Source organism: Pecten maximus, chromosome 3 (assembly GCF_902652985.1).
Source record: "Pecten maximus chromosome 3, xPecMax1.1, whole genome shotgun sequence".
Taxonomy (NCBI): domain Eukaryota; kingdom Metazoa; phylum Mollusca; class Bivalvia; order Pectinida; family Pectinidae; genus Pecten; species Pecten maximus.
In genome coordinates this window covers 30,367,275-30,384,870 of record NC_047017.1, presented here as the reverse complement: position 1 = coordinate 30,384,870, position 17,596 = coordinate 30,367,275, and the positions used below count along the sequence as shown (strand labels likewise).

At 35.4% G+C, this 17,596-nt stretch overlaps 1 protein-coding gene across 2 annotated transcripts; it reads right to left on the bottom strand.

Annotated features, from left to right (window-relative positions):
* Positions 1-746: 746 nt before the first annotated feature.
* Positions 747-16,199, bottom strand: LOC117323878 (abscission/NoCut checkpoint regulator-like). 2 transcript variants are annotated; one of them, XM_033879382.1, is made up of 11 exons: positions 16,018-16,199; positions 15,300-15,421; positions 15,066-15,128; positions 13,796-13,959; positions 13,517-13,611; positions 13,006-13,165; positions 12,299-12,580; positions 11,612-11,694; positions 6,910-7,017; positions 6,292-6,392; positions 747-1,546 (listed from the first exon to the last, which is right to left on the bottom strand). In XM_033879382.1, the coding sequence occupies exons 1-11, from the start codon at positions 16,063-16,065 to the stop codon at positions 1,474-1,476; spliced, it is 1,299 nt and encodes a 432-aa protein (XP_033735273.1). In that variant the 5' UTR covers positions 16,066-16,199; the 3' UTR covers positions 747-1,473. The 2 variants fall into 2 exon arrangements, with proteins under 2 accessions (XP_033735273.1, XP_033735274.1); XM_033879383.1 differs by having other exon boundaries at positions 13,015-13,165.
* Positions 16,200-17,596: the final 1,397 nt, after the last annotated feature.

Sequence of the window (17,596 nt, the reverse complement as noted above, 5' to 3'; positions counted from 1 at the left end):
TTTTGGTTGACCTTTAGCCATAAAAGCTTCCTGCCAAATTTCATTGAATTTGGTTTTGGGGTTTTGGAGAAAAAGTCGGAAATGTAAATTGTTTACGGACGCACGACGCACGACGACGGACAAAGGCAATTAGAATAGGTCACTTGAGACTTTGTCTCAGCTGACCTAAAAATCTTATCTGTGACATATTATCACAAAGTCTCATTTGATGCAAAGTTTTAGCTCATTAATCTGAAGACATGACTGAAAAGATAATTTGTAAAACATCAGATGGGATGGACAGATAGAGTCCTAACTAGTCAGGTTCTACTAGGTTCTTCTAGCAGTTGTTATGTCTTACAATATTTCAACCACAGGTATAAAATAACCTTACTATTAGTTACTCTTAACTGCATGTTTTAACCACAGGTATAAACTAACCTTACTATTATTAATTAGTCATATGAAAACTGTTACAGTATGATTTAGCCACAGGTATAAACTAACCTTACTATTATTAATTAGTCATATGAAAACTGTTACAGTATGATTTAACCATGGGTATAAAATGACCTTACTATTAGTTGGTCTTAACTATATGATTTAACCACTGGTATAAACTAACCTTACTATAATTATAAATCAGTCATATTAAAACTGTTTTAACCACTGGTATAAACTAACCTTACTAAAGTCATCTTACTACAATGATTAAAATGTACAGAATCACACTTGCTTTGCTTCTTTGTAAAATTAAAACAACTGAATTTTTGTCATCAATAATAATTTATTCCTTACATCAAGGCAAATAAAACGTGAATTCTGTATTTACTACCGTGGTTAGTTCCTGATCCTTGGACCACTGTGAGCGACATATACACACAATGTGTCAACAACATATATAAAAGCTTATTAATAAACAGGTTTAACAATGCTGTATAATATAAACACATAAAATTGGAAGCAAAACTTATCTTCTGGCATTTGAAATACACAATTATGGCAAAGAAATCACTAACTTATTCCTTTGAGAATATGAATTGGTATCTTTTTCTTTTGAGCACAATTATAAACACTAAATTCTTCTTTTTGTGAATATTAATTGGTAACATCAATCTTCCATTGAGAATATTTATTTAATAGCCACAAACTTCTTTGAGCATGCCACCGGGTAATAACTGCTGAATTCTTCCTTTGAGAATATTTATTGCTAAATTGTTGCGTGGAGAATATTAATTTCTGGCTTACATGTTGATAAGGGAAAAGTCCATTAATTCTAGCTTACACAACAGTAACTCCTTCGGAGAGGATTAAATTCCGGTGTAGATAATGGTTAATTCATGACTATGCTACTGATCAAATACTTCCTCCTCTAGTAAGGTAAGAGTCCGGGGTTAAAGAAAAGTTCTTTGCCATCAATCAAGTGATTCCCATGTAGTATAGATACAATGTAATATTGTCTCTTGGCTTGAAGAAAAGACCTTTTGCCATCAATCAAGTAATCCCCTTGGGGGCTATGTATTTTGATGTGACATGGTCTTCCATTTGGAAGTCTTTGTGGCTTTTACTGAAAAAGAAACAAACAAGACACTTGCTATAATTGTATAAGTTATTTAATTTATGATATAGAATAATTAAAATATTGTCCACTGTAATCAATACAATTTTACCTTGTTAATAATGATAGATTCTACAATATAAAGGATCAAAACATGGTCCATTTTGGAAACTGGACCTGCTAAGCTTAGCAATATATATATAAAAAAAAGTCACTGAATGACATAACTCTCCCTGGCTGTGATACTGGTTTAACGAACTTTGAATTCCAATTAAAATGCCATGATAAATATTTAATATGCATTAATCTATTTTCTGTCAATATAATCTGTCTGTCCTTATGTAAGAGTTATGTCCCATGTAATAAGTCCAACTATTACCCAATCAGCCAACAGAAGGGTTATAAAACTATTACCCAATCAGCCAACAGAAGGGTTATACAAACTATTACCCAATCAGCCAACAGAAGGGTTATACAAACTATTACCCAATCAGCGAACAGAAGGGTTATACAAACTATCACCCAATCAGCCAACAGAAGGGTTATACAAACTATTACCCAATCAGCCAACAGAAGGGTTATACAAACTATTACCGAATCAGCGAACAGAAGGGTTATACAAACTATCACCCAATCAGCCAACAGAAGGGTTATACAAACTATTACCCAATCAGCCAACAGAAGGGTTATACAAACTATCACCCAATCAGCCAGCAGAAGGGTTATACAAACTATTACCCAATCAGCCAACAGAAGGGTTATACAAACTATTACCCAATCAGCCAGCAGAAGGGTTATACAAACTATCACCCAATCCGCCAACAGAAGGGTTATACAAACTATTACCCAATCAGCCAGCAGAAGGGTTATACAAACTATCACCCAATCCGCCAACAGAAGGGTTATACAAACTATCACCCAATCAGCCAACAGAAGGGTTATACAAACTATCACCCAATCCGCCAGCAGAAGGGTTATACAAACTATTACCCAATCAGCCAACAGAAGGGTTATACAAACTATTACCCAATCAGCCAGCAGAAGGGTTATACAAACTATTACCCAATCAGCCAACAGAAGGGTTATACAAACTATTACCCAATCAGCAAACAGAAGGGTTATACAAACTATCACCCAATCCGCCAACAGAAGGGTTATACAAACTATCACCCAATCAGCCAGCAGAAGGGTTATACAAACTATCACCCAATCAGCAAACAGAAGGGTTATACAAACTATCACCCAATCAGCCAGCAGAAGAGTTATACAAACTATTACCCAGTCAGCCAACAGAAGGGTTATAAAACTATTACCCAATCAGCCAGCAGAAGGGTTATACAAACTATTACCCAATCAGCCAACAGAAGGGTTATACAAACTATTACCCAATCAGCCAGCAGAAGGGTTATACAAACTATTACCCAATCAGCCAACAGAAGGGTTATAAAACTATCACCCAATCAGCCAACAGAAGGGTTATACAAACTATTACCCAATCAGCCAACAGAAGGGTTATAAAACTATCACCCAATCAGCCAACAGAAGGATTATACAAACTATTACCCAATCAGCCAGCAGAAGGGTTATACAAACTATTACCCAATCAGCCAACAGAAGGGTTATACAAACTATTACCCAATCAGCCAGCAGAAGGGTTATACAAACTATTACCCAATCAGCCAACAGAAGGGTTATACAAACTATCACCCAATCAGCCAACAGAAGGGTTATACAAACTATCACCCAATCCGCCAGCAGAAGGGTTATACAAACTATTACCCAATCAGCCAACAGAAGGGTTATACAAACTATTACCCAATCAGCCAGCAGAAGGGTTATACAAACTATTACCCAATCAGCCAACAGAAGGGTTATACAAACTATCACCCAATCAGCCAATAGAAGGGTTATACAAACTATCACCCAATCAGCCAGCAGAAGGGTTATACAAACTATTACCCAATCAGCCAACAGAAGGATTATACAAACTATTACCCAATCAGCCAACAGAAGGGTTATACAAACTATTACCCAATCCGCCAACAGAAGGGTTATACAAACTATTACCCAATCAGCCAACAGAAGGGTTATACAAACTATTACCCAATCAGCCAACAGAATGGTTATACAAACTATTACCCAATCAGCCAACAGAAGGGTTATACAAACTATTACCCAATCAGCCAACAGAAGGGTTATAAAACTATTACCCAATCAGCCAACAGAAGGGTTATACAAACTATTACCCAATCAGCCAACAGAATGGTTATACAAACTATTACCCAATCAGCCAACAGAAGGGTTATACAAACTATTACCCAATCAGCCAACAGAAGGGTTATAAAACTATTACCCAATCAGCCAACAGAAGGATTATACAAACTATTACCCAATCAGCCAGCAGAAGAGTTATACAAACTATCACCCAATCAGCCAGCAGAAGGGTTATACAAAATATCACCCAATCCGCCAACAGAAGGGTTATACAAAATATTACCCAATCAGCCAGCAGAAGGGTTATACAAACTATTACCCAATCAGCCAGCAGAAGGGTTATACAAACTATCACCCAATCAGCCCCAACAGAAGGGTTATAAAACTATTACTCAATCAGCCAACAGAAGGGTTATACAAACTATTACCCAATCAGCCAACAGAAGAGTTATACAAACTATTACCCAATCAGCCAACAGAAGGGTTATAAAACTATTACCCAATCAGCCAGCAGAAGGGTTATACAAACTATTACCCAATCAGCCAACAGAAGGGTTATACAAACTATCACCCAATCAGTCAACAGAAAGGTTATACAAACTATCACCCAATCAGCCAGCAGAAGAGTTATACAAACTATTACCCAATCAGCCAACAGAAGGGTTATACAAACTATCACCCAATCAGCCAACAGAAGGGTTATACAAACTATCACCCAATCAGCCAACAGAAGGGTTATACAAACTATCACCCAATCAGCCAGCAGAAGGGTTATACAAACTATTACCCAATCAGCCAACAGAAGGGTTATAAAACTATTACCCAATCAGCCAGCAGAAGGGTTATACAAACTATTACCCAATCAGCCAACAGAATGGTTATACAAACTATTACCCAATCAGCCAACAGAAGGGTTATACAAACTATTACCCAATCAGCCAACAGAAGGGTTATAAAACTATTACCCAATCAGCCAACAGAAGGGTTATACAAACTATTACCCAATCAGCCAACAGAATGGTTATACAAACTATTACCCAATCAGCCAACAGAAGGGTTATACAAACTATTACCCAATCAGCCAACAGAAGGGTTATAAAACTATTACCCAATCAGCCAACAGAAGGATTATACAAACTTTTACCCAATCAGCCAGCAGAAGAGTTATACAAACTATCACCCAATCAGCCAGCAGAAGGGTTATACAAAATATCACCCAATCCGCCAACAGAAGGGTTATACAAACTATTACCCAATCAGCCAGCAGAAGGGTTATACAAACTATTACCCAATCAGCCAACAGAAGGATTATACAAACTATTACCCAATCAGCCAACAGAAGGATTATACAAACTATCACCCAATCAGCCCCAACAGAAGGGTTATAAAACTATTACTCAATCAGCCAACAGAAGGGTTATAAAACTATCACCCAATCAGCCAACAGAAGGATTATACAAACTATTACCCAATCAGCCAACAGAAGGGTTATACAAACTATTACCCAATCAGCCAACAGAAGGGTTATACAAACTATCACCCAATCAGCCAACAGAAGGGTTATACAAACTATTACCCAATCAGCCAACAGAAGGGTTATACAAACTATCACCCAATCCGCCAACAGAAGGATTATACAAACTATCACCCAATCAGCCAGCAGAAGGGTTATACAAACTATTACCCAATCAGCAAACAGAAGGGTTATACAAACTATTACCCAATCAGCCAACAGAAGGGTTATACAAACTATCACCCAATCAGCCAGCAGAAGGGTTATACATGACTATATGTCTCGTCTGTCCCTCTTTGTAAACAAACTATGATTTAAGCAAACTCCATAATTGAATAAAATTTTTGTATTTTTTTCCAAAAGCAATTACAAAACATGTATGAGACATAGTATTGATACATGTATTGCAAAAGATATAGTTTTATGATATTACTGTAATAGAACATGTTTTAATTTGACTATAAACTCATTTATAAGTCTGATAGAGAAGCAATAAATATCCTGTGTTAATTTAACATTTAAGGTTTTTAAATGCCAGAATACAGCCAAAAATTAAAGTTCACATAATTAGCAGGAGGTGTTAAGATGTTCATATAATAATACATACTTTCTGAGCAACAAAATAATCTCAATGCAAAACTTTTAAAAGTGAAATGTTGATGAAGATGCCATTCTTGCTGGAAAAGTAACACCATAGACCGCTTTCACAACTTTTCGTCACAGGCAAGACAAAAACCGCTGTGTGTGTCGTAATAGTAATGTTCAAATTTTACTTTGATTTAAGCTGTCAGTCTTTGTCTAGAATAAACGATGGCAGTGAATCCCGAGAATCTATTTGATTACTACTATTCCCGAGTATCTATTTGATTACTACTATTCCCGAGTATCTATTTGATTACTACTATTCCCGAGTATCTATTTGATTACTACTATTCTCGAGTATCTATTTGATTACTACTATTCTCGAGTATCTATTTGATTACTACTATTCTCGAGTATCTATTTGATTACTACTAAGTGTACTTACTTCCAACACTGACTACAGTAAAGATCCATATCACAACCATGACAGCGAACCATGGCATCCTCAGTACAGATAGAACAGTAGGGTAGTTCATCCTCATCCTCCTGTTACCATATGTATAACAATAGATTTGTAAACAGTGTAACAAAATAATTCATTACTAACAAATCATAAAGTACTGACAATAGTCTTAAGTACACACAGAACAGTCAACAATTTCCCAACTTGTGAGGAATATTTCTTTAACAGGAGATGTATACTTTTCTTCGATGATATTCATTTCCGATAAAATTGGATCACTTTTTATCTTTTAGCTGTCATGTGCTGAATTCATGGCATCTGTATGGAAGTGTAATAAGAATATTTACTATAATTGATCTGTTCCAGTTATTGCCCTCTCAGAGGTTTTTTTATTACATTAATCTTTTCATTTCAATCACTTTCCTTTACATTTTCAAACCTTACCTGTGACCTTTATTTTTAAACCTTACCTGTGACCCTTATTTTTAAACCTTACCTGTGACCTATATTTTTAAATCTTACCCGTGACCTTTATTTTTAAACCTTACCTGTGACCTTTATTTTTAAACCTTACCTGTGACCTTTATTCTTAAACCTTACCTGTGACCTTTCCTCATTAGACCTAATCTGTGATCTCCTCACTCCAACACTGTTGACATCTATATTGTCCCTGCCTGCTGCTTCATCAAGTTTTTGCTCCTCCATTAACTGAAAATTGATTACAAACGTTATTAAAGATATCTGCATTAAATCAAGAATCTCATACTCTTAAAGCAAGATGTTGTACACTTTACATAAAGTTGATAGAAATTTAAGTGAAGGAGAAAAGAATATCTTTTTCAAATCTTGTTATCATTTTATCTTATCAAGCCTTAGAAATAAACGTTCAATGCATATTTTACAGGATGTGTAACTGGCATATTCATAAAAAATGTGTGAATTGACATGACCCATAGCCGTAAGTTTTTTTTTTGATCATCTGGATATCCCTGCTAAAGAAGTTAAGAATTAAAAATCCACAAGAATTCTGTGGAATTATATGTCTCATGGTCCAAGCTTTCAATTGATTCTCTTAAAAGATGACAAGGTAAGCCATGAATTCAGCAAAAAGTCTGATAAAATAAAGAATAAAGATTTAGAGCAAAATTTTGATTAAGCACACAAAAGAAATTTGAGAAGTCCTGATTAAAATAGATTACTGACATGTCAGTAAGGGCCCCGAAATGTTTCTGTCATACAATGACATATAATTGCTGCAAATATACAAATTAAACTTACAAGTCTATGTCTTTGATCTTAAAGGGACAATTTAGTCAAGCATCCTTTTTATAATTCAAGCAGAATCGATAAAACATATACCCAGACTAAATAATCTGCGGTCAACAGTTATCTGCTACGTAGCCAATGTCCATTATGGTCAGTTTAAGTGTTGGGAAAGCCCACGTCAAATATAGCTATGCTCCAAATATAGTGCAACTTGTTGCGCCCTCTGGTGGGAACAGAGTTGGTTGTAAGTGACGACACGGTAGATCCGATGTATACTTATTTCTTTGGATTTCGATTTAACAACATGCGTGGCAGACAGTTGTTACATGGATTATAATTAATAGATTCAATGATGATTTATTGTTTTGACAATTCAAATCGACCAAACACAGGTTTATTCCAGGATCACCGAACGGGAATTCGTGTTCATGTAATCCATGATGTTATCAGAACAATACTTATAACAAGTACGAATGGAATTATGATAATGAAAGTTGTACAGAACAAAAATATCGGACTCAACATAACTCCGTAGGCCGATCTAGGTCAAGTCTTGGCAAACTCGCTCGCAACTGTATGAACTTCTTCATTGTTGTCGCAACCGTTTGAAAAACTCACATTTGTTATATTCATGACCTAACAGTAATTCTCCATATATTTTGTTTTTCCATTCACTGTCTTCGTTTGGTACGAGACCTGCAACCTATAGTTAAAATATCCGTTAACAGCTTCAAATGCAAACCAATGTTGTTTACAGTCACGAGACGGGGCTGTCCTTGCACACATGTGTACAAAGTGTGTAGAGAGACTAGAGACGACTTGCTCATTTGCATATAAATCGTATGGTTATACGATTAGGATCCCCCTTACAATAATTAAAAAAATGCATGGAAAACATAAACTTGTATCAATATATGACCAAGGATAGTTCATAAGGAGAACTGAATTACACTATCATGAAATAATGTGTGAAATGATAAAAAAGTAAACAAACTTGACTAAATTGTCCCTTTAACATGAGCAACTTTTTGAATTCCTATTGTACATCAGATTCTGTATTTCACAGATTATCATTATGCATGTGATATTTCAGAACATTTTGCCTTCTGTAAGGGCCTGATATGATGTCCTTTAAAGTATTTCCTGGTTATATTTTTAGTAAAAGCAACTTTGACCTTAATGAAGTTTCTAAACACATAGTGTGCATCAGCATTTCATCTTGTATTATCATGTGAAATTTCAGAAAATTTGAACTTCTGTACAGAGCCTTACCTGATACTTTTTGACAGTATATTCACTATATTGTGTGTTTTATATTTAGTAACCTTGACCTTAGGTTTGTTTAAACCCCTATTACATGGATAGGCTGACTGACAGACAGACAGACCGACAAACAGTGATTACTTAAGGGCACCCCCACTTTTGTGCAGGGCCCTAATAAAGAAATAACAAGAGGCCCATGGGCCTTAACGGTCACCTGATTTTTGAAATATTTCAGTAAACTTGAATGAAAGAATGAATTTCAAAACAAATAAAACAAATGATAGTCAAAAATGTGATTTCCCTATAACTATAGTAAAGTTTATCCCCTCCCATGGGGCAAACGCAAGACCCCAGGGCTAGGAAATTCACAATTATGGTAAAGCACCTTAAGACCCTTCGATCTGTGAAGAGTATTTAATTCTACCTTATTTGGGCTGTAAGAAGAAGATTTTTAAAATTTCTGTTAATTTGACCCTTTTTGGCCCCGCCCCTCAGGCCCCTGGGGGTCAGTCAGGGCCAACATGTACATACCATCAAACTGTCATCCCAAGCTGATAATGTTAACGAAGTTAGAATGAATTCCAATAAAAATTCAACAAATAATAGTCAAAAATGTGATTTCCCTATATAAACTATAGTAAAGTTTACCCCCTCCCCAGGGGCAAACATGAGACCCTAGGGTCACGAAATTCACAATTTTGGTAAAGCACCTTAAGATCCTTCCATCTATGTAGAGTATTTGATTCTACCTTATCTGAGAGTAGAGAAGAAGATTTTTGAAATTTTAGTCATTTTGACCCTTTTTGGCCCCGCCCATCAGCCCCTGGGGGTCAACTAGGGCCAACCAGTACATACCATCAAAGTGTCATCCCATGCTGATAATTCGATACAAGTTAGAATGAATTCCAATACAAATCCAACAAATAATAGTCAAAAATGTGATTTCCCTATATAAATTATAGTAAAGTTTACCCCCTCCCCAGGGGCAAACGTGAGACCCCAGGGTCATGAAATTCACAATTTTGGTAAAGCACCTTAAGATCCTTCCATCTATGAAGAGTATTTGATTCTACCATATCTGAGAGTAGAGAAGAAGATTTTTGAAATTTTTGTAAATTTTACCCTTTTTGGCCCCGCCAACCAGCCCCTGGGGGTCAACTAGGGCCAACCAGTACATACCATCAAAGTGTCATCCCATGCTGATAATTCGATACAAGTTAGAATTAATTCCAATACAAATCCAACAAATAATAGTCAAAAATGTGATTTCCCTATATAAATTATAGTAAAGTTTACCCCCTCCCCAGGGGCAAACGTGAGACCCCAGGGTCATGAAATTCACAATTTTGGTAAAGCACCTTAAGATCCTTCCATCTATGAAGAGTATTTGATTCTACCATATCTAAGAGTAGAGAAGAAGATTTTTGAAATTTTTGTAAATTTTACCCTTTTTGGCCCCGCCAACCAGCCCCTGGGGGTCAACTAGGGCCAACATGTACATACCATCAAACTGTCATCCCATGCTGATAATTTGATACAAGTTAGAATGAATTCCAATACAAATCCAACAAATAATAGTCAAAAATGTGATTTCCCTATATAAACTATAGTAAAGTTTACTCCCTCCCCAGGGGCAAACAAGAGATCCCAGGGTCATGAAATTCACAATTTTGGTAAAGCACCTTAAGACCCTTCCATCTATGAAGAGTATTTGATTCTACCATATCTGAGAGTAGAGAAGAAGATTTTTGAAATTTTTGTCAATTTGACCGTTTTTGGCCCCGCCCACCAGCCCCTGGGGGTCAACTAGGGCCAACATGTACATACCATCAAACTGTCATCCCATGCTGATAATTTGATACAAGTTAGAATGAATTCCAATACAAATCCAACAAATAATAGTCAAAAATGTGATTTCCCTATATAAACTATAGTAAAGTTTACCCCCTCCCCAGGGGCAAACATGAGACCCCAGGGTCATGAAATTCACAATTTTGGTAAAGCACCTTAAGACCCTTTCATCTATGAAGAGTGTTTGATTCCAGCTTATCTGAGAGTAGAGAAGAAGATTTTTGAAGTTTTAGTCAATTTGACCCTTTTTGGCCCCGCCCCTCAGGCCCCTGGGGGGTGGGGACCATATAATTCACAATTTTGGTTCACCCTCAGCCATGGAAGCTTCCTGTAAAATTTCATTGAATTTAGTTCAGCAGTTTTTAAGAAGAAGTTGAAAATGTAAATTGTTTACGACGCACGACGCACGACACACACCGCACGACGCACGACGCACGACGCACGACGCCGGACAAAAGGCGATTGCAATACCTAAAGATCAGAGAAAAATTGTGTTGGATTGATTGAAAGCTTGCTTTATACAATGTACATACAGGTTTAGATATTTCTAAGTACAAGTATGGCTACTGTCAAGATGTATACAAAATTAAAAATCACTTAATATATTATTGAAGGTATAAACTGTCAATTCTTAAAATTCACAAAATTTCAATAATTCTTAACTCAATATTGGATTAAAAAATTGCAAATATCTTTTTTGGATCCTAACTCAAATTGTGAATCCTATGGTTTAACTATACAGCAAATTAGGTTTAGAATCGTACTTACAGAGTAAGTTGTACTTTTTGAGAATCTGAGCTAAACTAAACTTCTAACCCTGAGGTATGAATGATGCCAATACCACCAGAAAACAAATTATAAGCCTTTGTCTCAATTTTCTTCCTTGAATATAGTAAGACAAACTAACAACATATCATGTTACCCTTTTGATCAGATTTGCAGCCAGTTCATCCTCATTTTCATTGTCACTGTCAGAATCATCTATGTCCTCTCCTTGGGCATTGTCTGAAATATATCAACATATAAAAACAATAGCTACTCTAGTATTTACATCTCAACAATGTGATATCCCTCATCCATATATTCACATATCAAACATGTGACATCCCTCACTCATGTATTCACATCTCAAACATGTGAAATCCCTCATCCATATATTCACATTTCAAACATGTGATATCCCTCATCCATATATTCACATCTCAAATATATGACGTCTCTCACTCATGTACAATGTATTCACATTTCAAACATGTGATATCCCTCACACATGTATTCACATCTTAAACATGTGACATCCCTCACCCATTCATTCACATCTCAAAACATGTGACTCCATTACCCATGCATGTATTCACATCTCAAACATGTGACATATCTAACACTCGCATTCACATTTTAAACACTGGACAACTGTTAATACACCTGCAATATAACATTATCAGTATAAGTATGCATTTAGTAATGGTTAATCTTTGACATTTAGTAATGTCAGGTGTCATATCAGAAATTTTAAGGGTCAAAAACATATCTATCCATCAAGTGTTGTATTTCTTTCTGTTGAAGAGTTAATTTTCAGAGAGACTTGACTTGTCTAGGATGTAGTTACCTTTGTTGATGTCCTCTTTACTTTTGCCCTTGTAATCTTGCAGTCTCTTCATGATCTCCTTGTCCTTCTGAAGACCTTCTAGTGCTTTGTTTGCATCTGCCTCCACTTCCTGTGATGCTTCAGCTATCAGCCGATGCATCTCCTCCACACTGATGTCATCCTTATCCTTACCTGCTGCAGACCCTTCTGAGGGCGACGCAATGTTCTGCACATATGGCCGAGTGTTGTCTGTTAAACTGCTGTTCAAATTATTTTGTTGATTACCAGTTGGTGAAGGCTGACCTACAACAATGTGATAAGAATAAGTGCCAGTCAGAGACATTTTCATAAGTTATACTCCATGAGGTGTAACTGTACAATTTACAATGTACATCAAAGTGTTTTAATTACCATCATAACTCACAAATATTCAGGGCTATTCCAGTAAAATATCTACCCAACAGGAGTTCTTCAGATTTTTCAAACAGGAAACACCAACAGAAGTGATTTAATTAAAACAGTGTCATATAATAAGGCACTTTTTCTAGCACCAACCATGCATAGAAATTCTTTAGTTCTGGAGTCCTCCCATTGGATATCTATTTTACCGGAACAGTCCGCATTACCTCATTAACTTTATTAAGGTTCTCAACACTTAATTTTGTATACAACAGATCTTTCAGACAAAATAATCACTACAAAGACAGGCATAGATGATGTGAGTTTACCAATATCACCTTGTCCTTGACCTTTCAAGTTAGCCAGGCGCTCTTCAACCTTCTTGACAGGATCAGGCATGTGCGAGTCTATTTCTACCTCAGCTGCGATCTCATCCAGTATGTCATCTATTTGGGCCTGCTGTGTACGTCGTTCTGGGGCCATGAAAGTCTGAAATGTGGGAATTCAACAGTCACACAGCACCAATAATAAAGAGTGAATAAGATTGTTATATGTAAATGTTCTAGACATGGCGTTATGTCTGGTACAGGAACATGAATTGCCTGTCAATTTTAAATTAAGTTTACAGACATTGATGAAATATGGAAAGTACATGTAGCTATAGTTTGGGAGGAGAGCTCCAAAGAATGATAACCATTTTTAATCTTATCCGCATGAGTAGATTGTTATACTAACATTTAGTTGAAATTTGTTTCATTTTGGGAGGATAAGATGACAGATAGAGGTGTCAAAACATAAACACATCCTAGTACACTGATATATAGTATATACACAACTTACCAGCTTGGTAGGGGCGGCCATTACTGCTGGGTCCTGACCCTTTAACCTAGCCAGCCGTTCCTTCATCTCCTCCTCTGTTGCCTTTGGTACAGATTCTGTGAACAAATAATGACTGGTAAATTGAGAGTTTCTTTTAACTTTGTATATTTCTAAATTAGTTGTGGGGTTACATATATTTTATGCCTATTCCTGAAACACGCCCATGCTATCCAATTCAAGTATATTTCTCTCTATCTAAAGGTTAACTCATCACTTTTCCATTTGCTACCTATTCCTTACCAATCCCTGGTGGTTTTTCCTTGAGTTTATCCAGCCGCTCTGCTATGTCCCTTTCAGCTGCCGTGAGGCCCTTATACTGCGCCTTTGTCTGACCTTTACCGACAGGCTTGGAATGTGATGAACCAGACCCCTGTAATTCTCGTTCTTGTAAGGCCGCCACTCGTCTGTAAAGTACATTGTAACAGAAGATAACTTTATGATATATACATGTACTCAGTTCCTCTGACTAAATGAACACTGATATATAAGACATATATTAGTTGATATTAGAAGTATTATTTGTATTTTAAGGAATAATTAAGGTTTCCATCAGAAAGTTTGTGGCGATACTGGCGATTAATACTCGATGCAACTAAAACATTTTTTTTTCAAATATTCTGTGGAAGCCTGCCATAACATTATGCAGAACCTTGTCTGTCTTACCAGGAATAATTTGTAAATATATGTGTACAAGTGAAATGTATAGTTCACCTTAATACCTCAGGCTAGTGGGAATTTCAGTTTATTTTTTTCAAAACAACCAAAAAACCTCCACATAATATTATGAAAGCACCATGTATATTATTATAATATAGATGGGTAAATATTGATGCATTGCAATTGCAAAACAATTATCAAATATCACAAAATCAATAATTTACAAAATTCACTTAATTTAAATATGTCATTTTTACTTCCAAAATCACATTCTCTGAAAAGTTAGACAAAAAAACAACTGATATATGATAAAATTCCTTCCAATTAACTATATACACAAATTTGTAAACCAAATGGAACGGAGAAGTAATAATGATTTTATATCAATTTCATAAAATCTAAAGTTTTAAACCAAAAGATGCAGCAAAATAAAATATGTAGGGTGTGTTTGAGATTTCCATATTACAAAGTAATTACTATATTCTAGGTTTGGATGAAATAACATTGATTCTTTTTGAGAAACTAAGCTACCAGTAAACACAAAACTTTAAAGTCCATATTCCCAGCATCCAATATTTTACTTAAGTCACACTGCACCACAAACTCGGGATAATATTATGTAAATGAAGGCTGTGTTGAACTGTTAAGTTTGGTTAAAGTTGGACATATACTTTTTGAGTAGCAGATCTAAACACAAACTTCTAAAGTGAAATGTCGATGCACCTGCTGTCAGAAAAGTAAATACTGTACATGTACCATATACAGTCTCCCATCGCGACGTCATCGCAGGTGAGACCAAATTCAAAATACACTCTATAGAAAGAAGATATGTATTATTGATACACTAACATACTTTTTGTAGGCTTCTGGAGGAGAAAACTTGGCTGCACTGTTCTGTGAGGAGTCTTTCACTTTACTGCAAAAAATGAGTGTGGAATTTATTGAACAATTCAATAATTTTACATGGATGAAGTATTACAGTATTGTAATGCTTATCAATTATTTTTTTTTATTTATCAATTTGATATTCATCATATCCAGGAGGGATTTTATTGAGATCTTGTTTATCAAATTAATACCATCATACCCAGTGAGGATGTTGAAGCACTTGTTACACACATGGTGTTTTTCATTTTTAAGTTTAGGGATGGCAGTCTTTTTCGTCAAACATTTTCCGCAAAATGCATATCCACATTGTTTGCATCCATGCTGAAATGAAGGAGTAAACAGTGAGTCAAATTTTATCAGTTTTAAAATTCTGGTTCTTCATAAACACTAATTAACTTACAATGCTCAATGCATATTCAAATGTTCTGGAACAAGGAAAATCTACCTGGAAGTTTGTTGACATGGTGTATACTGAATCATTTGTCATGTGCTCCTGCGTATGGACTATATATAGCATACAATTTTTACACGTAACACAAAGCCAGTTATATTAATGACACTACTAACTACCAGTATTAATTCGAAATATGAATATATGAAATCGTTTGGGGGATCGTGGTCGATTTGATTATATCATTATAGCCAAATCTGCCTACAAAAGGTTGTGGAAAACCATGAACTTGTGACCCAAACTTGCCTGTTATAACTTATATGAGCTGAAGATTTGTTACTAAAAATAGTCAAAATCAACTGAAACTTAACTTTTCAAAATGTTTGTCCAAGTCACATTTATTTAGACATGAAACATCATACAAATACAAAAATGAAAAATATTGGCACGTTAGAAAGTACCCAAAATTAATGCAATACTTAATATTACCCCCCCCCCCCCCCCTTCCTTCTTTCATTAAGCGTACCTCCTTTGAAAATAAGCCAAAGCCGGAACCACATCCATAACAGGACATTTTTAGGGTTTCCTTTCAGGTCGCTTAGTCAAATAGCATCTGGGTGTTGCCGTTAGATATAAAAACATCATAAACCTGATGAGAGTTGATGACTTTCCTATGTTTATTCGAAACACTTATTTCTCCTTCTTGACAGAAGAGTTCGAAGGAAGGGAAGTAACTAATTCAAAGTAAGTGTCTCGGTAGCCGTGATCTAGGGAAGGATGGGGAGTGGCCAGGGTGGGGTTATATTCTCCGAAATATTGATTTAGTACATTCCTGTTAACTAATTCGAATAAGTAATTAGCTATATCATTAAATGAATAATTGATAACACAATCAACGATTTCATATATTCGTATTTCGAGCTTGATATATATGGGGCAACGTTTTAGTATTTATCTGCTGAATATATATGATATCACCAGAGACCTATATAGTATATAGGTCTCTGATATCACTAATTCGATTTAATTAATGATATCACTTAATAAATTGATTATATCGGTAAATCGAATTAATGATATCACTTATTCCTGGAATTAGATATCAATAAATTGAATTAGTGATATCATTAATTCATTTAGTGATATCATTTAATACACGGAATTAATTATATCAATTATTCCAATTAGTGATATAAATAAGAGTTTTATTGATATCAATAATTTGAATTATTGATATAAAAGTATTTTTGATATCATTAAATATTTATTGATATTATTAATTTTAATATTATTATCAGTAATTCGAATTAATGATATGAATAATTCGAATTAAGAGACCTTCAAACAATTTATTCATGGTCACAAAGATGGTTGGTTTTAATCCCTTAAACACGAAATTTTAACAGTCAGTAGGAAAAGTTGATGTGTAGCTCTTCCTCCGCTTTACATGAACAACATTCTTATAAACGAAGTCCGTTTCCACAAACATCTAGGTGTATACAATTCCAACAACGGCACATGGAAAAAACATATTCATTACATGATTGACAAAGTATCATCTAAGCTTAATTCCTGAGGAAATTGAAGTTTTCTCTAGAGCGGCAATCACTCCAAACACTGTACTTTTCTTTCATTTGTCCATTATTAGAAATATTCTGACATTGTATGGGACAATCTTACAGTTGCCTAAACAAATATATTAGAAAATTTAGAATCAGAGGCCGTTGGAATTGTAACGGAAGGGACAAAGCTTACGAGTAGATTTAAATATTGTACAATGAAAAAGGGTCGGGAACACTTGAAAAAAAGACGTCAGACGAACAAACTCATGCAGTTTCATAAAATGGTTCATGGTATAGTTCCCCTTACTTACAAGGCATTCTTCCGATTTGTCATACTTCTTTAATTTATTTCAGAATTCTTTCATTCCATCGGTCTTAAACTCCTGGGACTCTCTTCCTTCCAATGTTCATTTACATTGACCTTCCATGAAAGTTCCATTATACAAAAAAATGTACTTCTCCTCTGGAAGTAGACATGGTCAGATTCTACATGCAAGACTCGGAATGGAATGCAGCTCCTTGAATAGTTACCTCTACTCGAAA

Coding starts and splice junctions, on each gene's coding strand:
- LOC117323878 (XM_033879382.1), bottom strand. CDS start 16,065: ATGTCCTGTTATGGATGTGGTTCCGGCTTTGGCTTATTTTCAAAGGAG. Junction 15,422..16,017: donor TTGGCTTATTTTCAAAGGAG/GTACGCTTAATG, acceptor CCTTCATTTCAG/CATGGATGCAAACAATGTGG. Junction 15,129..15,299: donor TGCTTCAACATCCTCACTGG/GTATGATGGTAT, acceptor CATTTTTTGCAG/TAAAGTGAAAGACTCCTCAC.